Genomic DNA, 27,317 nt, shown 5'->3' on the forward strand with positions numbered 1-27,317 from the left:
ATGACTGCCTGGGTTAAAGGCCTGAGGCTCTGCCTTAGGCCCTCTCTTCTGCTGCTGGTTATTAACTGCCAGCAAATAGTCTCTCCATCAGTTATTATTTATTAATCAGTATTGATGTAATTACACACCAGGTAGTTCTTTGTGAATGAGCAAATTGGTTACAGCAGAGTGATTTAGCTATCAAAAATAGAATTAGTCCTCAATTAAAATTTAGTTTTCTTCCTCTTCAGCCTGAGTTTTGCCTGGCTTCAGAGTTGAGCCTTACTTTCTGAACCTACATATATGTAAAAAGTAACTTTTGTTAGCCCACTGCTCACCACTGGGAGGCCACACATGTATCTGATAAACAGATAGCAGCTAATGCAGAAAGCACCGGGTGTATTTCTAAAGCTTGATGCTGACTTTCAGTGTTTAATCTTTGTATGTCCTGAAATGCTGCTATGATAGTGATATGATGATGCTCATTCATTATTTTTTTTGTCACAACTGATGTCCTACCCTTGCTCCCCTCAAATAGCTTTCATCAACAGTTAAAAACAAAAAGAAAATGGAAAGAAAAAGGAAAAAGTAAAGCATGCCACAAAGAGAGTGTTTAGAGGTAGGAGTATTGAGCTAGAAAAATAAACTAATGTGAACAGATTCATTGTGCTTTCTTTTGCTTGTGTGAAATTTTCTCTGTAGTAACATCAGTAAGGATTAGGTTCTACACACGCTTTTCTTCTCAGTTCTGTACTTATTATTGTGAATTGTTTTAGTTAGGTGGGAAGCTCTAGTACATTAGTAATCCACAGAAACAGTAGCCTTTCCAGGTTCATCACATCAATATTTGTTTGCCTATTCTGTATCTTGTATATTGAAAATGACTTTTTGTTTATTAATTTTTAAATACTCTAGCTACAAAATATGCCACAAACAAACAAAAACCTATGCAATCAGCATCCATGCTAAACTGAATATGCCAGGCAATCTGTTAAAAACATAAATTGCAAACTTGCAGTCCATTGTTATTGATTTCTGGTGAATTTGCAAGTCGAATGCCCTAGGAAAATACTATATATGTATTGTGCTTACTGCTTTAAAAAAATACTCTTGGTCAGCACTTGTAGTACATGCAATATTTAAATGTGATATTTATTTCATTAACAAACAGATACACTCTACAAATAGTATTACGGAGTTGCAAAGCTTGAGTTTGGAAATTTTATTTATTTATTTATTGCTAAGAAGATCAAGTATCTTGTGGTAGTGATGTACTTTGTATGTACAGCATGAAGACTTAATTGAAGAGCACAGATTAGTTTCTTAATTCATGGCTAATTTGTAGTTTCGCGGTAACAAGGAGAGGAGGGAGAGGTAGCTAACATTGCTCTTGTGGCAACCATCAGTCCAGGAGCTTGATTGCAATTCAGTACCTTCAAGAGCATTGCTTTATCTAGGGTCTGTTCTGGCTAATGGAAAGAAATGTCGAGGACTTTCCACTCCTGCCACTTGCTTAAAGTAGTTCAAAGTCTCTGCAATTTCTTACATTTCCCATATTATAAGCGGGAGAAGAAAGGAGGTGGAGGAGGAAAGACCATTTTCCTTTCATGTCCTAATAAGCATATGCTTGCTAGCATGTACTGTGTGAAGCCTGAGCACTCTAGCTGTGCTCTGCTCTGTATGAGTTTTTTCATGTTTCCTTATGCCTCTTATATTCTGCTGTCATATCTGACTTCATTAACTTATTAATTAAGGCCTCTGTCCTTGTCATCAGCATGAATTCTTCTTCTGACATCCACTGAAGCAGTAAGACTCTGTTAGTACATTGCTCTAAGAGTCATGCTTTTCCTAGAGAAGCAAACATGAAGGTCCAAATAATCAGTAGGATCTCACTGCAGGACAGCATAAAGGTGCATGGATTCCAGCTGCAGCCTGAACATCTGTCAGTCAAGCCAGTTTTATCCTGTATACCCACCATAGTAGCTGCTCTCTGGAGTGAAAATGGATTCCTGAGGCAGGTGTCTTAGTTGACATCTAGTTGAGTGACAGATACAGCATCTGTGAAGGAGGAGAGTGATGTGTACTTTAATTTATTTATAGACCAGACTCTCCTTCAGGGTTTAGCTAAGTTTTAAATGTATTTTTTTCATATAGAAACCAGGAATTTAGCCTATTTATTTCCACTTTTTATAGCCAGTGGTGGGAAAATAACCACTCATTTCAGAGATTGATAACTCTCACCAGTCTAACCCCTAATTTTCTGACAGTCAAGTATCTGCAACATTTACTTTCGAGGTTTGTCTTTTACCTGACTTTTTTTTTTTTTTGTGTCTGCTAGGAAACTTCCTCAAAGGTCATCTTTTTTTTTTTTTTTTTTTCCCCCCTCTGCCTGGAGTGTGGGAAAATTTCTCTGGTTTGTGATGTTATGCTCATAGAGGATCCAGTCAGCATATTTAATTTTACATAAAGGTACCCATAACATTAACAGAATTCTTTGATTCTTTCAGTTGGGTGCTTTAATGCTTCAGGTAGAAGATTTTTAGCAGATGCCACAGTGGCAAAGCTTCAGAGAGAGAGCAGAGTTGGAGTGGACGGGCTACAGTAGTTTGTGTTCTTTTTTTTCTCGCCTGCTACTTTCTAAGGGAGTCATTTGTGTGGGCTAAGCTCTGCCACTGTGGGAATAGCTGTGGTGACTCCTGCCTACTTTGTAGATGGTTGTTTTTATTCTTGAATCTATTACATCTCTTGGTGGCTGCTGAATTGCTGGAGTACAGCACACAGCCCCTTCCCCTGACACCCTTCTAGAGCAGTGGGATGAGGGCAGGTGGCAGAGAACCAGCTGCGTTGGCTTGGTTCCACCAAATGATGCCCTCAGGAAATCCTCAATTGCTCCTTTCTGGCTGCTCTGCACTGTTGAGACATAGAAAGAGCAGTGAGAGATGAGAACTGAGTCAGTTATCTTCTTACTTGGAACAGCATAATTTGAAAGCAGATTATGTTTCTCTTTGAAGGGTAAATGATCTAATGTGTATTAAAAAAGTTATCCCACAGTGGATTATCCTGAAAAATATTTAGCGACACGTTTTGTTTAACAGCATGCAGCAGAGCTGTATGGCTGTTTAGGACAGGACGTGAAGGCTAATGCATTATTTGAAATGGCTGCAGTTAGGGAGGGCCTAAGAAGCAAAAGGTAGTTATTAGTATTCATGGGGCACCTCTGGGAGTACCAGCACTTTCTCCCCTCCCATCCCTCTTTCCCAAGAGCAGTGACTACTAAACTACTCACAAGTCACAGCAGCTTGCAACCTCAGTTCCAACTGGTCTCCCTAGGACAGTAAGCAATACCTTGGTTAGTAAAGATAAAAGGAGGGAATAAAAAGTGGAAAAGGAAGAAAGGAAGCAGATTCCTATGGAATGATATCAAAAAAGCATGCTTACTGAATCATTTGCATGCTTCTTGTTTCTTATAGTTCTCTATTCCTCTGGCTAATTAGATCACAGTTCATGGCTGAACAGCAGTAGATCATGCTGAGTTTTTTGCTGAAGATTGTTCTTATATGCTAAATATTTGATAATGTTATTTTGCAGTAAATTCATTGTTTCCTTTAAATACCATAGGGGAAAAAAAGGAGATTGATCTATACATGGTGAGAATTTTATAGTTTTCTTTTTTGGTCTTACCTGAATAATTCAGATAGGAGCCTGTGTTTGTAGGAATGTAACATGTACTACTTCATGTAAAGTTGTATGTATGAATGTATATACATTCATGAAACAAATAGTTACATTTTTGGCTGCTGGTGCTGTCAGACTTTTCTTTCCCTCCCCCAGATAAAGGAATAATTTTCCTCATCTTAATGCAGATTTACTAACTGAATTCTGATGATGGAGTGATGCCCAGCCTTGATTTTCCTTTCTTCATTAATCTTTATTCTTTGGCACCTCCATGTGTTCAAAATGTGTTAAGAATGCAGTTCTAGAGCAAGATAACAGAGGACTTGCAAATACCGTCTGGTATGTTTCAGATTGCAGAACTTATACTGGATACCATTTTGAAATGGGCACCAGCAAAGGTAATAGTTGCTGACTGCCCACATTTCACAGTTTTCTTATGATCCATGCTCAGGCTGAGTGAAAATTGTGTTAATGCATACATTTGTTATCTACTTTCAAAGACTTTTCTCAAATTCTCTGAAGTTTAGTTAGTATTCCCCATGGGGCTGTGGTCGTAGTAGTATACTTTATTGGGATCAGCTGTTTTACCCCTCACAAAACATGGAATACTATTTGCTTTTTGTGCTTAGTTTAAAAATACCAAACAAACAGAATGAAAACAAATAAAGAAATAAGGTATATATATATATATATAAAACCACACACACACACACACATACACACACACACACACACACACACAAACAAACAAAAAAAAACCACACCAAAACCACTAAAAGGAAAAAAATAAAACAAACCCACCAACATTTAACATTTATTCATTTCCTTATCTCTGTCTGTTATATGACTTGTGGATTCTCTGATCCTCAGGAAATTATTTTGGATTGATATAGGATGTATTATATAAGTTATTTGTCAAGTGAAGTTGCGTTGACTTCTGGTGTGAGAAATAAGTAAAGCATAAGGAGGAAAGGAGGTGTTAGCTTGGAGTTATGAACCTTTTCAGGACTTCAGTGGATAGCATGACAAGACTTGAAAAAGCGAAAAAGGATAAAGAAAGCCTATTCTAAGAAATAAGCTGAGAAGGCTTGAGACTCCTTGCTATGAAAGGATTTCAAAACACCTAACTAGCTTGTACCTAAGAGCTGCTTAAGCAGCAGAAAAAATTCAGAGAAAGCACAATTTAGGTATGGAAATGAAGATTTGTAATTTGTGTGGTTACAATAGGGCATATTATTAACACTTGTCTTTACTACAAAATACTTTGATGAGTCACACATGACTGGAAATGATTATGCTACCATGGAGTACTGTGAGGATAAAAAGGATCAGTGAATCACAGTGCAGCTGGTATAGTTGCATAGTTTCATAGTTCTGTTATTCAGAGGTTGATGGGTGAGAAGAAATATCTTGAGTACTGTTTTGTACATTCATGTGTGCTTCAGCAGCATTTGACGTATTTAACTGTGTTTAATTATTCAGTCTACTCTGTAATTGAAGTCAACAGTACGTTGAAATATCTATGTGAGGAAGTCCGGAAAGGAACAAAACTAATTTCTTTAGAAAATTGATCTGCTCTGAAAAATGCTTCTTCTCAAATTGACAGAATATTTATTAATGCTGGGGTGTTTTCATAAAACTGAATTACTGTAACAGTTAGGGTAAACACCAGTTGAAGTGTTTTTCTGTAATTGTTGAGCTTTTTCAGCTAACTTGGACAGGCTCTCCTCTACCACCTAACCCTTTACCACAGATTTTCACTTGCTTCTGTGGCTGCCTTGTTGTATCTAGTTACTTCAGCTTCTTTGACCTTCAAGTCCAAGTACTCCTGTGTTTTCCACAAAGTAGAACAAGTTCAAGTAGTGTTGTTGAACTTTAGGTTGCAGCTTCATGCTGCATGTAATGCAATGAGTTGTTGTCCTTACCTTACCCTGCACACTTCTATTGTATAGTTTGTGTTAGATCCAATGATCAGCAGGTAAACAGTGAGGTTGTTCAGTTCAATCATCCAAAGGGAACTAGCCATAAAACTTGATAACCTTTTGACTTAACCCCCAGTGTGTAGGTAGCCCACAGACCAACTTGGGATGAAGAGGTGAAAATGCGTGAATGTCTTTTTTTAGTGATATGCTGCCGTAACTGGTGAGTAACTGCAACATAAAAATGACTTATACAGTTATTTGGGGAACCTGACTTGACATGCCATCCTTTCATATTCAGGCTGCTCTTGTTATTGAAGTCAAGAAGTTAATGCTAGATGCTTGGTGTGTGTTGAATACAAGTGAGACCCTGCAGGGGAGTGAGGTGTTTCTTTCACTTTCTTTGCTTGTACCTCACTTTCCTGTTTGTTAAGAGCCCACTGCAATTATTTCTTGGAGTATAGTTGCCTTGGTCTTGGTAGCTGGGGATAAAGAAACTTAGTGTTTTTCTCTACAGAGAGGTATTGTGAAAGGGTCCACAGACAGAGCTGCCCTTCAGGTCATTTATTAGATCACACAGGTTGTTTTCAGTCTTTTCAAAAACATGCCTATTTTATAAAGAGCTGCACAGGATTGTATTTTGTCATGCTGTGTGTGGAAGCCAGTTTGGAGGTGACAACCAGTTGAGTAGATCTCAGCTATTGGTGACTTTGACCTGGTGTTGTTCTGCATGGGCCAACGCAGGAACTGCTTTCTATGACTGTATGTTACATGTTTTGGAATCTGTTGCACTTTACTCTCTGTGGCAGTTGATGGCAACATGATTTGTATCACAGACTCGTAGGGGTTGGAAGGGACCTCCAGAGATCATCGAATCCAACCCCCCCTGCCAAAGCAGGTTCCCTACACCAGGTTGCACAGCTCAGCATCCAGGTGGGTCTTGGATATCTCCAGAGAAGGAGATTCCACAACCCCACTGGGCAGCCTGTTCCAGTGCTCCATCACCCTCACTGTAAAGAAGTTCCTGTGCATATTTCTGCAGAACTTCCTATGCTCCAGTTTCTGCCCATTTCCCCTCGTCTTGTCTCCACACCGCTGAAAAGAGTCTGGCCTCGCCACTTTGCCCCCACACCTTAGATATTTGTAGACCTGGATCAGTTCCCCTCTCAGCCTTCTTTTCTCAAGGCTAAACAGACCCAGTTCACTTAGCCTTTCTTCATAGAGGAGATGCTCCAGGCCCTTCACCATCTTTGTGGCCCTCCGTTGAACTCTTTCCAAGAGATCCCTGTGTTTTTTTTGTGTTTTTTTTTTTTTGTACTGGGGAGCCCAGAACCGGACACCGTACTCCAGATGAAATTTGTAATTTACTTAAGTTCATTTATACCCACATGTCCCTTGGCTACCCACTTCTTCCATTGTGAGAATCTATGACTGGTTCTGCATTTGCTTTTTATCTACTAGTCCTGATTTTATAGATGGTTTAGCCGTCCTTTTTCAGATCTCTGAAATACTTAATCTGGCCTTGAATGGGATTCACTTCCCATCTCTTCTTATTCTCATCATCCTTCTTTCTGCCTTTTAAGTTCTACAGTGTCTGTTTTGATATGCTGAGCAAGAGAGAGGGGTGGTGCCACAACTGCCTGCAGTGCTTGAGGTTTATAGATGTAAGTTTGTACTGTGGCATAACGATGTTCTGTTTTTTATTCTTTTCTTAATCATTTGTAACAGTCTGTTTGCCCACTGAATATCTGCTGAGCACTGAGCTGACATTTTCAGGGAGTTGCTCCAAGAAATCCTCCCTGAATTATAGCTAATTTAGACTCCATTATTGCGTATGTACAGTTATGGCTATTTTTTCCCTATTTGCATGTCTCTGCACTTACCAATGTTGAATTTCATATACCATTTTATCATCCAGTCACTCAGTATCATCAGATCCACCTGTAGTATTTTGTACCTATGACTATTCTAAGTAATTCTGTATGGACTGCATACTTTTCTGATTATATGTCTGAGCCAATTCTGGATGCATTCCTTATTGCTTATCTCTGATGGTGTGGCAGAAGAGTTTGTGACTAGCAAGAAAATGCCAGTTGTGAATTCTGTTTTGTGGCAGGAAGCTTTCAGACAACCTCACTGAAAAGTTTTGCTGAAAAAGATTTTGACAGTGTAATACTATGTGGCTGTGAAAAAGTGAATAGAGAATATAAAGTTTGCTACTGGAATTCATTGGTTCACATCACTGCCTTGTTACAAGTGTAGTAATGTTAGTGGTTGCAAGACAATTGCTGTGACTGAAATCTGTAGTACTTTGAGTGTGTTTTAGTCAAATTCAGCTGCCCAGATGCAATGTATCTGTTTTGGAATATCTGGAATTAATTTTTTGCCTCTCTTGCTTCTGTTAAACAGATCTCTGTTGATGTAGTGATACAAACATTATCTCATATGCAGACATCTCAGAAACCTTTATGACCTGAAAGATGTTCATCTCTTTAACCATAAGTTGCAGTGTAGTGGCTATAATTCTGTTACATTTGTTTTTTTAACAGTTCCTAAGAAATGAAATATCTCCTTTATTTCAAGAAGGCATTGCCTGACATGACATACTTTGCCTTTGTTTCAGTGGAAAGCGGCACTATGGCAAATTGAATCCAGTCATGACAAATTGAGAATGGCAAGTGTGGTTGGTGAATTGAAAAGTTAGTTGTCTGCGCATCCCTAGTGAGATGCTATCACACTGTGGAGATTCTTGTTCTTATATATTTTTTTTTTATTTTCATGATTTTAGAAATCATCTACAAGTATATCAAGTAGATTGATAAAAAACAAGTATGTTTTTGATGTGTGGAAAATTTTTGTATTGATCTCTTCCCCCTCCCCCACCCCCTTTTTTGGGGGGTAGGGGGAACATGTGAGGTGAAGGTGGGGTGGTTTACAACATCCAAGACTACATAGCGAGTGAGATCTCTCTTGTCTTTTATTAAAAGAGGGCATATTTGAACCATGAAAGAAACATCATATCTTTGTCTGAAAGTCTTTCTAGTCTAGGACAGCTAGTGAAGTATTTAACCAATCCCAGTGTATCTGGACAATACCAAATACGCAGCTTCTTTGAGAACTCCAAAATGGAAAAAAGTTGGACCTTCCATACCTGAACTTTTCATCTGAAAGAGACCGGCTGTGGTTTTGTACCATTTTCTGCTCATCAGCATTCAAGCAACCCTGCAGGATAGAGGAAAAATACAGAAACATAGAAAAGAGAGATAAAAGCAGACTGGGAGCTGAAAAAAGATAAATGACTTTCCTGTCAGTGCAGCATAATGAAAATCAAATCAGTACTTGGCAATGTGCAGTTGCCCAGTATGGCTAACCCCAGACAAGGTTTTAAGTGAAATATATGTATTTCATATTTTATTCTCATATTCATACAAAGATAAATGACTTTTTTTATTAGTTGATAGCAGTGAAAATAGAGGTCCTGATTCTGTAAAGTATTGAGAAAATATGTGACAGTGTTTAGTGTCTGTTCAGTTTTTGGTTTTGCGAATAATAGAATTTGTTGTTGTAAATATAAGACCTATTACAGCCTCTCTTTAGTTTCTTTGGGCATTATTAACTGGGTATTCTGCAAACAGGAGATATCTTAAAAATGCAGAAGAATTATTAATTTGAGAAAGCACAAAGGAGATACGTACAAGCTAATGATCTATTAAAATAGCTCAGTGTTAGTGTACTCACCATTGCTTACAGATACCTAACGAGTCTTTGTGGGCCAGGCAGGCAGCAGCAAGGGAAAGGAGAGTTGTCCTTCATTGCTCCTTTCAGCAGACCCTCAGTGTGGCTGAGCTGCCATCTTCTAACATCTCTGGCACTGTATTGATTCCCAGTGGGGCCAGCTGTCCTCACTTCTTATTTTTCCTCTTATGGTTTTATGCCATCATGTGCTTGTTTTTTCTTCACGAGTGCCTCAGCTACTAATAATATTGTCTGAGTAATCTTACCTTTGTAAGTTTCATGTTTTTAACTGCATGCAGACTTTCTTGTAGCTGTTCTTTATTAGTTACAGAGGTAGACAAGATCAGAGCTGGACCTTGGCACACAGGCTGCTTAAAACCTGGATGGTGAAAGGAATCACTGGTGAGGGTTATAGTGGTAGTATTTACATCACCAAGCTACATCTGTAATTGGAAGTAGTGGAAAAATAATTTGAGCAGTTTTAATATCAATTTGATTTTAAAAAATAATTTTTTGTTATTTGCAAATAATTTTCTTAGTTCAACTTATTATCCGTTATCATAGTGCTACATTGTCGGAAATACACAGTGGAAACATAATTCATTCTAGAATGTGGTTATACTGGAATCAAAGCACAAAAAGGAATCCTCAACAACTTTGAAAGAGTTCTGCAGACTTGCACTTTGTTTCAGATTGAATCTGACTGTGTATTTTTAATGAATGTAGTGTTGAACATCTGCACAGTGTTTGCAAGCTGGGATTTTGTTTGAATAGCTGACTGTGGAATCAGACTCTATAATCACTGATGCTGTGTCTCCACAGTACCTATTTGCAATATAGTAATATAATAATAATAATAGCAATAAGATCCCTTCCCAGTTAAAACTCAGCGTTCTGGATAGCAGTATAGTAGTATAATGTGCTGTATTGTTTATTATGGCTCACATAAGACTCTGAATGGCCTCTAAACCCCATCTACAGCTGGAAATATGCTTGTTTGCTGAATTGTTCCCTTCCAGCTTCTTCATTTTTAGTAAACAAATCCCAGAATCAACAAGTGTACAAGAGACTTATGAATCAGTGTTTTGGTTTTTTTTTTTGTTTTTTGTTTTTACTTCCTTAACAGAGTAGATTAAAATGTACAAACTTGTTGTGGCATTCATTCCATCACCACAGAATGAACGGAGGATACCACTGACTCCATAATGGAAATTACAGAGGAGGCAGAATTGTCACATTCTTCTATACGTTCCTATCCTTCTTAAATACTTGAATTGAAAATGACTGTTCTAGATTTTAAAACTTTAAATACAGCAGTATGAATGCAGTGCAAAGTGCAGCTAGGAAAGCTACTGGTATATAAGCCAACAGGATAGGTAATGTACCCACTTAAGTGAGGTGCAGAAATACCACTCAGGTGTATTTTGCACAAGAACTTCTTTACGGTGAGGGTGATGGAGCACTGGAACAGGCTGCCCAGGGGGATTGTGGAGTCTCCTTCTCTGGAGATATTCCAGACCCGCCTGGACGCCTACCTGTGCAACCTGGTGTAGGGAACCTGCTTTGGCAGGGGGGGGTTGGATTCGATGATATCTGGAGGTCCCTTCCAACCCCTACGAGTCTGTGATTCTGTATGTAGAGACTGTACAGTATGATATTTTTATGTAACATGGGAGGAGTCACATTGCAGATCAAGTTTTAAACATTGTGTTGTCCAGTGTAGACAATTTCTTCAACTCATACTTCCTTTTCTGGCTCATCTTTCTAAACTGTAGGACTAAAAGGGAATGAAGGGTATAAAATCTTTTCATTGCTATGCTTACTGGCTCGTTTATGAGGGTGACTTGATCTGTTTCTGTAATTTGCAGCTTAGACGTTGGTTCCATACACTAAAAAAAAGTAGGTATTTTGAAGATACTTCATTTCTTTTATGAGCTCAAAGGTCAGCTATTAAACTGGTTTATTTCCATTTGATGCTGTCCTAGAGATTTCAGGACATCTAGTTCTTGAGAATCTGAAAAACTCTCAGTAATCTCGATAGTAATGACCTAGTCAAAGTCATAATTCAGAGTTACTTCTCAGGTCTGATGTAAGCCTGCCTGGTAAAATGTATAAGTGCATCAGTGAAACTTAGTTTGGGGAAGACCAATGGAGCAGTGTTTTCTGATGCTTCAGGGCTTGTGATATGGCATAAGGATGCTGAAAGTGATGGAAAAGAATGTGGAGAATGATGGCTGTTGAGCTGACCTACAGCTGTTGTATAGCTCATATTTGACCCTGTTCTTGCGTTAGTGTAGAAGCACATCTGTTCTTGTAGGGGAAGGTGAGTAATCCTCAGCAGAGTACAGTTCGAGTACAGCACAGTGATCCCTTAATTGGCACTGATGTAGCTGCCTCTGAAACAGAGTGGGATAACAGTGTCAGCAGAGCGTCACATCCTAGGCCATTTGCTGTGCTGTGTGTCGAGGCTCATTAGCTCTGATGCAGATCTGCGTCTGTGTGATGCAGCAATGCTAGCCTGCCTGCCTCTGCACCCTGCTCTGCAGCAGTCACCCATGCTTCCATGTGCCCTCTTCTGAAAGCTTATTGGTTTCTGAGGCCAAGCTCACCATCTACAGACCCATAGTGACTTGTGGATAGTTATTTTTTTGTTTGATGTTGTTGCTGTGTTTTTTTTTTTTTCTTTTTCTTTTTTCTTTTTTCCCCATTAATGAGACCTTTCCATTTTGCTGAGAAGAAAACCAGAGGTGAAGTATCCAGGCAGTCGTTTAACATTATCTCTGACCTACTAACCTGCTGATTTTTATTTTTTTTTTTTTTGTGAGTAAGCTGGGCAAAGATCAAATGCAGTAAAAGTCTGGAGGCCTGCTTGGATTTGTAATGGTAATGCATAGAGGCATTTGGGAGCAGCAACTGGCTGGAAGGCCCTGAAATACCACAGCTGGATACCAACTGCAGCATCAAGCTCGTAGGCTTCATCCTTCGGGGCACTCACAATGAGTCTAGCTGGTTTTTGAACCAGGGAGGGCTTTACACTTTGTCCTTTCATTTAAGAAGGAATCAGTCAGCACTATGAGCACAGAAACCAGCAATGATGCTTCTCCCTGGGATTTCATTCTTGCTCCCTCATCTTTTTTTCTTTGCTCTGTCTAATAGGAGACTGTGGCTTCAAAGACCCTCATGGGAAAAGCACAGTAGATAGCTTGTTGTTACTGCCTCTAAAATGCTTGAGAGCTATAGGCAGCACTTGCAGCAGAATATTAGTCAGTGGTATTTATGCAGATGTTTTCCTTAGAAGCTTCTGGTAGCAGTTTCCTTTGCTTCAGAGGCTGATCTGAAGACTCTCAATTGCATATTAGTTCATACTTTCTCTGCCAAGCTCCTTCAGTCCCTGTTCTCTTTTTAATAACCTTCCCCCATCCCGGTGCATTAGTTGCAGTTTGAGTCTTAGAGAAATCAAATTTTCAAGAGCAAACTCCTGCTTCTTGCTGATTAGAGTATGGAGTCTTGAGGCGTAGGTCAGACCATTTGTTCTTCTCACTGGCTGTCCTGCCAACAGCAGCCGAGCACCAGAAATTTAGGAAACAAAACTGTAGGAGGTCTACTCTGAAATACACTGAACCTGGAGAAAGCTTTCTTATGAAGTTCCTCCTTCATCCTTTGCAGTGTGTATATTCCGTGGAAGCTTCCAAATGATTTTGCATTTGTCCATGTTGCTAGTTGGTCAAGGGTGGAAATGCTTTTGCTTTCTGCTTGTACACTCTTGGTATTACCTGCAATAAGTTGCTTTAATGTTTTTTAATATGGATACCTGGAGGTACAAATCCTCTGGCTGTAAACACTTTATTCTATAGGTGCGGATATGAGAGTAAACAAAGCCTGCCATTTTAAAGGTTTGCTTTGTACTGTGCAGTTAGGGTATGTCTCATGAGAGGGAATGTTATCTTAAGCTCAAAGCAAGTGTTAAAAAGAAAGACTAATGAAGCTGTTACATTGACATGAGTGTCAGCTGGAAGCTAAGCAGGGGAATAGCTTTCTGCTGCAGCTGAGAAAAGGGAAGGAAGGACTAAACAACAGCAATCTGCTCCAGTGTCAGCAAAGGAATGCATCTGTGAAGTCTGTTTTGATGAACTAGGAAGTAAAGGAATGATTGTGGCAAAAATTCCACAAAATTCTGGCTTCCTGTTTGCCTGATTTGTTGACTCTTTAACACTTCAGACTTCAGTTTGGCCAGCACTGTGACTACCTAGCTTGCAGCAAGTTTGGAAAGCCTGGTTTGGGAAACCTTTTTCTTCTTTCTGTCTGACTATGATCTGTTGGACCGCATGTTTCAGGATGGAATTGTTTACTGTGAGGGTGTTAATACACTGGAATGGGTTGCCTGAAGAGTTTGTGATTGACCCCTCTGTGGAAGCACTCAAGACCAAGTAGGATGGAGCTGTGAGCAACCTGGTCTAGAGGAAGGTATCCCTCCTATAGCGGGGGATGGAAGTAGGTGATCTTAAGGGTGCCTTCCAACCCAAACCATTCTATGATTCTCTTTCATTTTGTGCAAGTTAACTTCCTCATGAAGGAATTGCTCTGGAATCACACATTATTATTATTTTTTTTAATGTGTTTCTAATCCTGTTTTCTTTTCCTTAGACATTATCCTGTTTATTTATAAGTTTATTCATCTAACGCATTCTAACAGTCCACTGTGAATAAAGATGTCAGCTGGTGAGCTGACTGGTAGCTGTAAGCCAGGCATGGCATTTGAGCTATAATCAGAAATTGTTAGGAAATCAGTAATCAACTTTTTCCATAGGTGTGCAGGTAATAACACTGATTCATTAGCCTCTTTCTGGTAGGAAATATCCTGTACAAATAGCAGACATTTTAAGATGGAGAATATAACTTGAGTGACAAAATGTGCAAAAGTGATATTTCATAGTCATAAATATCTGAACTTTCTGTATTCTGGAAGGGATTTGATTAGCTCGGCAGTTAAATATTTTATATTGTTTTAATTTTAATATAAACAATATGCTGTTATATGTTCTGTAGATCTTAGACATCTGTATTGGCTTTGTCCAAGTTTGTATATGTCAGAATAGTTAGATTTTGCAGCTTCTCTCTTAAGCAGCAAAAATCATCTATTTGCCAATTCACATTTTTTGGGTATGCATGATCTGCTGCTTCTCATCTGTGTCTCTGCTGGCTAGGTGGTTAATCACTTTGATCCCTGGTTGTGGCCTTGATCTTTCTCAGATGGAAGTCCTCAAATCGTAATAGTATTCTAATTGATTCAGCCCTTCTATTTTGCTTTCTCTATTTACAATTATAATTTCCTTTCCCCTGCTCTCCATACCCCCTCCATTCCCATGTTTTATCCTGAGACTGGTGTGTCCAGGATAGGGCTGGAATCCTTCTAGCTGTAAGTTGGGACATTAATAGATAACTACCTCCACCAATTTATCTTCTTTGGTTGAAGTGCTTATTCTGCCTGTGGCTTTGTCAGAGGGTAGCTGTGCAAAAATATTTGGATGCTACTAACACAGGCAGCTTTTCTGTTTTTTACTCTTTTTTTAAAGTTTTTATATTTTTTCCATTGATTTGGAGAGTTTTTTTAGAAAAAGAATTTTAGTAGATATCCATATGAAAAAAATGATTTCTTGTTTCCCTGTTTCATGATTTATAGATTTTACTTGTAGTGGGCAAATGCTGTGTCTCTGTTCTGACAAGGTTTTAGCCTGAAGAACCTCTTGCTGTTAATATGGTTGCTGCTGTTATTGATGTTAACTGCTTTTGCTTTTGTTGTGGATTTTATAGCAATCGGAGCACAACATCTCCCACATGCAAATTTTTCTCCCTCTTAAGGGCCAGTTTGTGGAGAAGTGTTATAGGCTGACTCCAGCACAATGCAAAGACCTGTTTGAAGTGTTGACTTCTCTCTGAGCCAACAAGTTCCAAACTGTAGAGCACTTTACAGTACTAATCTGTTTACTTTGCAAACAGTTTTTCTATTAAGTTTTGCTTTAGGTCACAAAATAATTCCCTGTACTACTTTAGCTCATTTCTGTTACTACTAGCTATGTATTGAGTAAATGCATTTTCTTAGGGCTGTGCTTTGTTATGTTTTGTTTATCACAAGATTATTATTACACCGATGAGGGTTTCCTGTAAATATATTTTGTGTTTGTCAAAGTTTATCTTCACCAGACTTCCAGTGAGGTTTTGCTGAATTAATGAGGAATGTGAAAGTACTGCCATACCTTTGCCATAATCTGTTGTTGTGGACAGTCTTGCCTCCACTCCACTTACTTAGCAATATTTGGACAATTGACGCATGTTTCTTAGTGGCTATTTTGTGGGGGACCACTTAGCTGAAAACTATTAACTGTAGTTCTTTCAAGTGGGTAAGAAAATATCATTTCCCATTAAAGCTAAATAGTCCCAGAACAGTAGCCACTTAATGAAAGATGTTATGGGTGTGGAAGGGTTGTTATTAGACATGAGTGAAATTAAGGAACCTGTTTTTTATAGACGGAGAATAACAGTCAATCCTTGCTCTTATTTATATAACTAGATTAGCACAGTAACGCCTTGCTGTCATGTTGATGGCCTTCAATGCCAAAATACAAATCATCAGTTATAATAGTTGCAGATTATAATTTCAGATGGAATTGCAGTCTCTAGATGTATGAAATTGGTTATACTGTATAGTTTGTTGAATGATTTAGGTCACTTTTTAGCACTTTTGTTAAACTTGTATGCTTTTCTAACTCTCATTTTTTTTATCCAAAGGTGGATGAAAAATTATTTATGAATGATGTATGATGTCATCCATTTGAGTATAAAATAGGCAATGCAAAATTGTTTGAATAAGAGAATTATTTTAAATTCCGGTCCCAGTCAATCCAAAAGATGTGGAAACTGATGTAAAGCTTTGGTATATGTCTAATGCGAAAGGCCTTCTTGGAGGAAGAAGCCATTCTCCCATCATCAGGCACTAACATGTCAAGGCTGTTTAAGCAGTGAAGTTGGATCGCCTAGATACTACCTGTTTGGTTGATGCATTTACTCCACTCATGTCTGAAAGCTTATTCTGTGATGAAATGAGTGCTGATATATATGTAGGAAGAGTCAAGGCTGAATGACTGTGTGAAGGGGTGGGATAGTGGCAGTCTTGGTTGACTTAAATGGCTCTGAAATGGCACCTGTAATTACATTTGCTACACGTTAGTTGTTAACATGTTCACTTTCTGTCCCTGAGCTATTTCAGCAGTACGGTACAGATCCTGAGTGCTCTAAATTATTATAATGACACTATGGTCAGTGATACAGTCAGTATTTTATTTTATGCCAGTTGAGCATTGGTTGGATTTATATACGAGTGCAGCTCATTAACTTCTGAAAGTATTTTATGATCTCTTCTCAAGTTAGAAATGGCAGCATGTCTGCATGACAGTTTTGCCTGCTAGGGGAATATATTGTTGCACCTTTGGCTCCAGCAGTCAGCAAACACTGGGATTTGTTTTGTTCAGATGAGAAATTGATGAGGCAACTAGATGCTTCCCTTACACATGTTTATTTGGAAAGGAGATGCACACAAGTCTCTTTTATGATGAAAATACCAGACAATTTCTTTGTTTGATAGTCCTCATTTTCTCACTGGCAGCTGAGCTGTTTCAGAAGTTTCTTTCTCTTCTTTCTCTTTCAGGGTCACATTTGCTCTAAGCCTCTTTCCTTTTGTCCTGCAGCAAAGTTCAGGGACCTCTGTGTTTGCATTTAGTTTCCAGAGAAACCTCTTTATTGCTGTAACTCCGTCCATGACTGCTTCCCTTCTACAAACATTATTTATAGTGATCAGTTCTGTTATTTCAGCTGGCTTATTAAGCCATTTAAAGCTGCCTTGAATGAGCATGCAGAGATGGTGTTTGTTTACTTCAAGAAGGTTGCACCCAACCTCCACAAAATAGTGTTTCTTCTAGAAAGCAACGGGTTATGATTTCCACCTACCTTTAAAAAACAAACTGAAAAAAGCATAGAGGGAATATACTTATAACAACAAATATTTTATCTGAGAAGGCGCAGAGTAGTTATGTGCGTGTCTACTCTGAGTTTGGAGGAAAACTTCCTTATAAAGCTGATCTGTCCCTTTGGTATTCAGTGAGCACATTTCATTACTGTACAGTCTCTTTTGGGTATTGTCCATGATGAATAATGAATGGGAGATTGAAATAAGGCATTTTTTTCTGTCATTTTTTTTTTTTCCCCCATTATCAAGTTTAAATTTGTTCACTACAGCAGATTTGATATTTTGCTACAGCTACTTCTCTCATTTTTTTTTCCTCTCTCCATTTTCCTCTTCCTTGCTCCATTGTAAAATTTATTGCATTTGAGCAGACAAAACTCATGGAGTTACACACGCAAGTGAAATAACTCATACTCTTTCTTAGTGGAGCTCGGCTTGTAGCTTATTTACTTATGTAGAGAATATGATGTCAATGTCTTCTGAATTTATCAGATTTTAAAACATGCTTGAGATGTGACACTAAATTTGCAGAAGTTGCCCAGTGAAGGAGGTAGCAGGAAGAACAGGAAAATCTATTGTATTAAATGTATAATTGTGAACATTTATCTCTGTAATGTTAATAAAAACACTACCTGTACCTGGAGTACAATCAGTGAGCAAAATAAGAGATCTCAAATTAGGAAGTAATAAAGGCTTTTAAGTACAGAGTAATTACACATGTTTGCAGCTTTCACTTGCTACAGGAGTACTACAGATCTTCAAGTAAAGAGCGTAAGACTATTTCTTCCCCCTTAGTAAAATACTTAAGCTGCTACTCTATTGAAATGTTAGAACCTGCTGAAATACTTAAGTTCATGCTTAAGGTTAAAGATGTACTTAAAATTTAACATATGCGTAAGTATGTTCCTGAACTGAGATTTTTTTAAATCATTGTGAGTTAGACCCCAGATGTACAAGTGCTGGGCTGAGCCTGTGGGTATTGCCACACAGATGATAAGAGTGAGTCTGGAGAGGCCTTCCAAGAAGCTGTGCTTTATGTGTAGTCTGCTAGCTTTGAGGAAGAGATTAAAGAACAAACATTATTCCCAGGACGATATTGCTGATACCAGTTGATGTGCAGAAACATCTGTTTTGTAATGTGAGAGCACTCTGAACTGCTTAAAACACCTGACAAAGTTACTTTTAATTCTGCTTGAAGTTAGTGGGAGGGGAAACTATCTTAATTGTGGATTTCCATGTTGATACCACATTACCTAGTCTATGCTTGTCTGAGAAAACAAGATGTAAAGCTGTCATCTGACCTTTGGTCAATTGCTGTACTCTCATTTGTTCTCAGTCCATTCAGAGCAAAGATAGAAAAATGGGGATTATACATGACAGCTAAATAGATTCCATCCTTGGAACATCAGCCACATTCACTTAGAAAGTTGCTGTAATGTTGCCAAGTTAAAGGACAGAGAGTGAAATTTAGGTCAGTTGTGGTCTCATAGCCCTATGTGGTGTGGTGTAGGCAAAAGCTCTCTGTGGGTCAGAGTACTTTGGGAAGTCTGTTGTGTGAGAATGTCTATGGTATCAGATGGTGTGAACTGAGGGATGGGATTATAGATGCTTTTTCTCCCCTTCCTGGCATCAAAGCCAGTCTTTTTGTTCCTGATGCTGTGGCAGAGATAAATGAATGGCCATTACTTTGTAAAGTTTGTCAGAATGCTTACAGGCAGCGGAGACCTATTTTCCTCATCTAATGTGTGATATAAATATAATATCCAATCAGTGATTGTGTTTCCCATGATCTAAATAATCAGTGGTCATGACCAGAGAATTGGCGCACAGATGTTCTGACACACACACACACACAGGATTGTTGAGGTTGGCAGGGACCTCTAGAGGCCATCAGATCCTTGTCCAAGCACAGTCACCTAGAGTATGTTATGCAGGATCCACTCATTTAACCCATATTTCCCAATCTTATCTATGAGAATGTTAGGGAGGACAATATCAAAAGCCTCACTGAAGTCAATATAGGCTTTTTCCACTACTCTCTCCTCATCTTCCATCATAGAAGGCATGGTGAATCTATGCTGACTACTCCTGATCACCTTATTTTCCTCCATATGCTTAGAGATGACATCCAAAATGAGCTGTTCTGTCACATTTCTAGGTTTGGAGGAAAGGCTGGCTGGCCTTCAGTTTCTTCCTCCTTGACCTTTTAGAAGACTGGAGTGACGCTGGCTTCCTTCCAGTCCTTGGTTCTCTCTCATCTTCTCCATTACCTTTCAGAGGTAATGCAGAGTGGCCTACTAGTAACATCCACCAGCTACTGCAGCACTTTTGGATGCATCCCATTTGGGTCCATGGACTTGTGGGTGTCAAGTTTGCCTAAATGATCTCTGGCATTCCTAAGATGTGGGTTTTTTTTTTTTTTGTTTTTTTTTGTTTTTTTTTTCCCCCTCCTCCTTCTTTCCCATGCATAATGACTACTGAATTGGTGATCTGAAAGCGTGAACCAGAAACAGGGCATCTGCTGTTGGTGAAAGTTGTCTTGGAGAAAGCATCCATACCCCAGGGATTGAGCCGATCATGCCTTGTCTCCTCCAGATTTAAAACCTCAGTAGTTAATGGGAATCATTCCATTGAGTTCAACAGGTGTTATGTTAGGTCATTAGAGCCCAATAAGCCATCTGTTCTCACAAGCTTTCCCTTGTTAAAACAGAGGTGCATTTTGTTCGCTTGGGGTAGTGTTTCTCATTGAGTGAGCTATAACTCCCCCAAGGGCATCAGTGAAGACAGTGATAGCAATTGGAGCTTTAGATCATGGAAAAGATGGATTAAAGATTTAAAGAAAATAAGAATTTAAGAATTATTTCGCAGTTTACATATCTTGAAAACCGAATCTAGAAATTCTTGGATGAACTTATATGTGGGATTATTGTGATCAGTAAACTTGTACCCTGGCTTATGGCAGAGATGTAACGATAGTCATCACTATGTAAACTCTATATTGGGATGCTTACAAGCAGCAGAGAACTGTTTTCCTCATGGCACAATTTCCTCACTGTTGAAATAAATCTAAAAACAACAAACCAAGCCAACCAATTCACCTTGAAATCAAGCAAGGTGCCCCTCCACTAAGGAGATAATACTACTGCAAGAGTGAAAATTTTTCAAAAGGAATGCACACGAAACAAAAAGATGGCATAGAGAATGATGTCTTTAAGAGCTGGTTTTAAATGTAAAAGTGGATGTTGAATTTAAAACAAGCAGTAGGCTCTGGTGTGTGGCACACTTCAGGCCTGCAGGCATCTTCCTGTAACATCCTGATTTCTGCCAAGCTTCCTTAATTCCCTGGGGGAGCAGATTCAGGCTTTTGGCACCTCTAGCAAAGGTTGGTTGTGTCTTCCCCTCACGCCAGAGGGGAAACATACGTACATTCTCTTTGATCATCCTTTGTCTTTGGTGATTCCTACAAAGGCAGGAGGTTGAACAACAGTCCCTTTTCAATTGGATATCTGTAAATAATATATTTTGATACTCTGCTAAAATGCAGAATGTATTCCATGTTGAAAAAAGCCTTCAGTTTGACCCCAAATATTTCACAGAGTGGGGAAAAAATGATTTTTTCTTATTATTCTTCTTCCATTTCATCCTTTTTTTGAACAAAGATGCATTTTTAAAGTGTAAAAACAGAACAGTTCTACTTCATATTAACACCTTCCTCTGTTTGTTATGTTCTGAAGTTATCGCTAGTCTTTGGTACACTGGAAACATTTTTAGTGAATGCACAATTCACCAGAATAATTTTCACTGCTATTACTATTTGTACTTGTCAGAATTTGTCCATTGTACGTTGTATATAGTTACTAATTCATATCTTCTCTGAAACTCCATGAAGTAATAAGAACAAGTCTTTTAAGTGCTGACTTTCTTGTTGATGAATAATTTTTGCAGCAGACAGGAAGATTTTTCTCATACACAGTATTTAATAGCCTACCTTTGGTTAGATGCAGTTTGTTCTAAATCTGTTACGTGTTTCTTAGCATATATCATAACAACCCATCACTCTGGGGAACAGCTCTTGACCGAATTTATCTAATTTGAAGACCTGGTATTGCAGATATTTTTAAACTGCTTTGATATATTTCATGTATCAAATGTTGAAATATTAAAAGACACTGTGTAAGCTGTCATAATATGTAGAAATTATTTCTGAAACTCAAGTTTTTATGCAACAAATTATTTTGAATAAAAACAGAGGTGGAGACTATTGAGTGCTTACAACAGGTGAATGAAATTTGCCATACAAGTCTGGGGGATGTTTTATGTTTTAATTGATAATGCTGCCAAAGTCATTCAAAGAACCTGAGTTAGGTAACTGATACTTTAAAACTAATCTTTAGGGATGATTTTTCCATGTTGGTATCTGATTGTGGTTGTTGTATTGTCATTATCTAAAGTTCTAATGAAATTAACCCAGTGCTTCTTGAAAGGAAACCAGGGGTAGCAGTGCTGTTTTGCTCATGCTAGAAAAGAAGGAGAAAATATGCGGTGCAGCAGTTTCATTTATAAACTCTTAACTTCTTCAGACACAGGAGGAGCAATGCAGCATCAGGACAGCACCACTGTGTAGTGAATATGCCTGTTGTGTCAATGGTCCCCACCTTATTCATCACCACCCTTGGAAGAAGCTTGGTGCAGGATGTCAGGTGGTCCTGAGGCTGAGTTCTGTCTTGGAATTTCCCCACTGTCTCTGCCTCTGAACAAATTATATAAACTAACACTGTCATTTAGTCACAAATCATGTGCTATGAATGCTCTTCTATACCCGTCACCAAACTCAGAGCTGTGTAGGGTTCATTACTGCAGTAAGATGCAATGAGAACGGTACTTTAAGTGTGTGCAATAAAAATCCTGAGTATACTTAACATGGTGAGGTGTCAAGATAACTACCCAGAATAACTCTGTCTTCCTTTGTTCTCTACTTTCTTACATGAAAGTAATAATATCATTTAATCTCGCATAGCTTGTAGAAAAGAGCCTCAGTAATATTTGCAGGGCTGTAGCGTACTCTGAGGTTACCATATAGAAAGGGTAATAAAAAAAAATCAAATAACTCTAATCTTGAAAGAGCCAAATGTCACGTAGTGAAAGACATCATGTAATGATATAATCATGGACTGCACAGGTGTGCAAAAGGAAATGAGTTGTGTGGGTTGTCTTACAATGAACCTTTATAAACTTTTAAAAATCCTTCACTTTGTGGCTAAAGCTGTCTGCTGTTGTGTTTTGTAGTTATTAATGGTATGAAGAATTATGCCTTACATTGTCCATGCAGTTCTGAGCTCCTGAAAACTGTGAGCACTGGTCTTTTACCACTGCATAGACATTCATTATGATACAGCCAGACGTAAGCAAGTAATTATACTGATTCTGGTGGAAGACAAGGTCATGAACTGGATCTGAGTACGTTTGACAAAGGCAGATAATTTGTAGTTTTGTCTTAGGTCTCTATCAAAATGGTCTTCTAAAGGTACTGATTAAGTTTCTATGAGAGGTTAGGAAGATAAAAGGATGCCTTTGAAACATTCAAGAAGAGACTTTATTATTTAGTTTGGATGACCACCCTTACTGTGAAGGAGTCTTTGCAAGTCTTCCAGGGCATCTTTCTATCTCTACTCATGGAGTCAGCATATACTCTTTGGTAGGAAAAATAGAGCACGCATCTAAAGCACTAGCTCAAGTTGTAAAACAGATTAGTCTTCTTTGTATCTAGTTTTAAATGGTGTTCAGATCTACATGTGTAAGAATGTGTGTGAGATCCAGTTAAGGGAGCAAAAATAGAGAAGAAAGCTGAAGAAATCAGAAAACAACATTATTTCTAAGTGAATATCAATGCTGTGTGCCCTTTCTTTTGGAATGGTCCTTATACTCTTACATGTGCTATTGCGGTATTCTATGAATTATGCAGCTAGTCCAGAAACCTCTTTATCTTTCTTAGCAGGACACATACTACTTTTATTTATATTTAGGTCTGACCCTGCAGAAATGTTTCTTCTTGTTTATTATTTAAATTAATGTAAAATCAAATTCTTAGCATAATGATCAAACAGCCGGTGGGAAAATATGTAATAATTATGCATTGTTGTTCAGTCCAACATACTTATAAAGTAATGCTGCTTATCTGCCTTCTGAAGTGAGAGCAGTAAACAAACAAACAAAAAATATGCTAAACACAAATCTCTTAATCTTCATTCTGTTTTATCTGCTGAAGCTTCTTGTTAGAGCACTGTCTGAACGCCCTACAGGCTGTATTGCTTAATGCTCCAGAATGTCTGCATTCCCTCTGCTAACCCAGGGATAATTTTCTGAGTCTTAGGGTTCCTTCATACGTTTTATGTTCTGAGGCTGTTCAAGTGGAAGGCAGATCCTAGTAGAGTGAGTGTCCTTCTGGCATGAGTATTATCCCTACTGCCTGGTTACTTTTCACTACTTTGTTTCCTTTTACACAATTTCTGGACAGAATTTTGAATTATTTTCTGGGTAATGCCACCCATTGTGTGTTAAATGTGTTAAATGAAGACTACACCATCATGCAGCCGCTGTTGTTCAGAAAAGCCCATAAAGAGGTGCTTAGGGTATGTTTTTGGGATGTGCAATATTGAATTCTTTTAAGAAAGTGAGAGAAGTTAAAATTAGGTCTCTCCTGGTATTAGGCAAACAGACTAATAACTATCCTGTGAAGCAGCCAAAGAAGATGTGTTGTAAGGAAAGTATCAGCATTAACTGCATTTCGGATGGAGCTTTCCTGGCATTAGAAGATAGCTGGCACACCTGGGAATGCCCATGAGAGACCTGGGCAAAGACACAGATAATTTCTGAACCGTGTTCAAGCTTAGGTGTGATCTGTGTGTTCAGCAGTGCAGCACTGTCAGTCTGGAGCTGTGCTAGGCAGGTGGAAAGGCACCAGGGAAACTTTACAGGACAAATAAAACTATGCTCAACACTAAGTAGATAGAAAATGAAAATTTGCAGCGTTATTTGAGTTTTGGTACCTGGCTCCAATCTTTTAAAATCTTTAAACAATTTTTCTGCATTTGCCAGAAGACACTTATTGTAATGCGGTGTGCTGAACTTTGATTTTTCTTCTATGTCTTTTTTTTTTTTTTTAATTCCCTTCTGTTGTCCAGTTTTTCGTAATGGACACATTTGGCCACTGCCAGATTGAATGATTTTTTTGCATACTTGGTTGACTGAGTCTTCTTTTTCTAATACACTGAAACCGTTAACTATGCCAGTAAAACAATTATGCAAAATTGTGTAAAAAGGTTTAATGATACATGACAATGTTCATCACAAATCTAATTGCAGTTCTTACCATCTTTTCGTAAACTAAAAGTTTCAAGAAGCTTTAATTTGCAGCTGTGGTTAGTCTCTGGTTTTAGAAAATACACTTAACTTAGCAGACAGGGAATGTCTAAAATAAAGCCACCGTAAACTTTGGAAGGAAGCAATAAATGGAAGTAGTGACTTGGAGGAGTTCTGGTGATGTTTTATATGCTTTCAGGTGATGATTATAAAAAGTCTGCATTATTACATGTCTCATTAAGTTACACAGCGTTATCCATTTTACCTTACAAATTGTAACTATTATGGCTGATTGTGCACTGGCTCTGTAATATGATACAAAGATATAAATATCATGATGGAGATAGTTAGCAGCAAAGAATGATGACGGAATACCCCCAGAAAGCGAGAATGGAATAAAGCAGAATTGACAGGTACATTGTATTGAGGTTTGACGTCTGAGTTCTACTTGGGTAACTGAATTGGTTCAGAAAATGAGCAGCAAAGCACTGTTTAGCTGAAAATCCCATGGGTTTTTCTTGATCCCAAATAGAACATTTAGAAATATTTCAAAACTGATATTTCCACTTCATGTTTGCACTGGTATTTTCTGATTTCTGCCCTGCTGCTTTCCTTGGAACCCTGGGTGGGATTTAATCCTTCCATGGGAAGTAGTAGAGACTTGTATTATTATTAGAACTGTTTTTGTAGAGTCTCATTTTTGTCTGGTCACTGTGAACTGCAGGGAGAGGCCTTCCGCCCCAGCCACTGCAGACAGAGCATACTTCTGCCCCTCCCTGTTGAGGCAGTCAGGCTGTGTGCGAGGTAGTAGTATCAAAAGTGGCCCTCCTTTCTGAGCCTTTGTGGTTAACAGTTGTCATAAGCTGTATGTTGTCTTTGCCATAAGGAAGCACTGAAGAACAGAAAGACTGGGAATAATGGATGACCTCATGATGCTTTGTGTTACCTTGTTCATTGAATGTGTGCTGGTCAGCACGTTTGGTGCTCTGTGTCGTCAGATGTGTGAGCAGTTCTGTACGCTGAACACAGCAGCTTGTATAAGCAGCTTTAACTCACTGCAGTCTGAAAACAGAGGCTTGAAGCAGTCAAGTAAGACTGGGGAATGTTAATTGTTTGTGTACATGAATGAGCTAATAAATAGATGTTTTTGCAGTCTTATGTAGCTCATCGAGGATAACTGTATCACTGCCAGAGAAAAGAAAGGAGAATGATTTTTTTTTCTTCACAGTCTGCTAATACTTTCAGAGTTTCATATAATGTGCCTTTAACAAACCATGAACTTCTCTCCTACTGAGCCACTGCATCTTGCCTACATTCAGTGTAGGCAGAGAACCATTATACTAATCCACTCTACCATCATATCTCTAGCAAACACATGTAAGTGTTTTCTTTAAGTATTTTGATGCAAGCAGTGTTAATTCTTCTATTTGGCATCATAAATATGCAGGAGATTTTGACTTCTCAACTTTTTAACCTTAGTTGTGTATGTTATGATTTTCAGCTGCAGTGTGTTTTGACAAATGTATGGCAGTAATGTTTGGAGACAGGTGAATAAACCTGCCACCTCACAACAACCTTAGAAAAGTTCACCGCTGCAGGTAGCTTAACTTTCCTATCCAGGCACTGAAATGATCAGTATTTCACTTTGTTCTTTAACAGGTACGATTGTATGCGAGGCCTGATGCAATCCGAAGAGGATCAGGAGACTATGCCCTAAATATTACAAGAAGACTCATTGAATTTTATGAAGATTATTTTAAAGTGCCCTATTCCCTGCCAAAATTAGGTAAGATTTTCCCTAGAATGTGAAGTTCATGCAGAGCCCAGGAAATGCCTTCTTGTTTAAAGGAAATTCATGACTGAAATGCGCTAGACTTCAAAGTAAGGAATATTTAGGCTAACTTAGAAGGGTAAGGATTTTTTTTCTCTTTCCTGGAGGGGAAAGGAAGTCAAATTGTCCCTTCTACAGTCTTGCACTGAAAGGAGCAGGAAGCAGACAGCATGGGGGCTCGTTAGGCAGTGAAACACTGGGAAGAGAACTTGGCAGCTTTCACTGATGAGTTTCTTATTTATTTATTTATTTATTAAGTGCTGTTTATTTTGAGCCTTACTTTCATTAGGAAGCCATTGAGAAGTGTTTATTTCGTAATATTTGTATCTTGATGTCTTTGCTTTAGATAGGGAGCAGAATTGAGAGTACTTGTAGAAAATGGGAACCTCTAACTGTGTAAAGAAGTATCTGGCATGCTTGTTTATGTAGTTTATTTTTGATGGTTAACATATGTTTAATTGTGTTGTAGCTTGCTGAAATAATTGCTGTAAACTGTTTTTTGCAGATTAAGTCACCTAAAGTAGAAGCTGTTGATTTCTCTTATTTTTAAAATAGTTTCCTCTCTTCCTCCCTTTCACCACAATCATTTTTTCACCAATACAGTTGAATATTTTACACTGTATTATTACACCTTCCCTACTTAGGGGCATGTTTGATCAAGATCCAGGAAAGCCTATTGCTCAGCAGCAGGAAGGAAACTTGTATTTGATCAGAAGTGTTGGAGTTGGAACCACAGGTGATCCTCCCAGGAGCTCAGGGTCTATTTCATTAAATCCTTTGCCTGCTGAGTAGTGTTATTAGA

The 27,317-nt window shown here is 38.4% G+C and overlaps 1 protein-coding gene across 2 annotated transcripts in view; it reads left to right on the forward strand.

Annotated features, from left to right (window-relative positions):
• Positions 1-27,317, forward strand: part of TRHDE (thyrotropin releasing hormone degrading enzyme) — a 206,266-nt gene that overhangs the window by 12,504 nt on the left and 166,445 nt on the right. For both annotated transcript variants that reach the window (XR_014942404.1, XM_015855777.3), the window contains exon 3: positions 26,344-26,470. Coding sequence is in view for 1 of the 2 variants with exons in the window: in XM_015855777.3 (XP_015711263.1) it covers positions 26,344-26,470 (127 nt within the window). In the remaining variant the exon portion in view is untranslated. The remainder of the gene's footprint in view (positions 1-26,343; positions 26,471-27,317) is intronic.

The sequence above is a fragment of the Coturnix japonica genome, chromosome 1, assembly GCF_054131305.1.
Source record: "Coturnix japonica strain WE chromosome 1, WE-NBRP24, whole genome shotgun sequence".
Taxonomy (NCBI): Eukaryota; Metazoa; Chordata; class Aves; order Galliformes; family Phasianidae; genus Coturnix; species Coturnix japonica.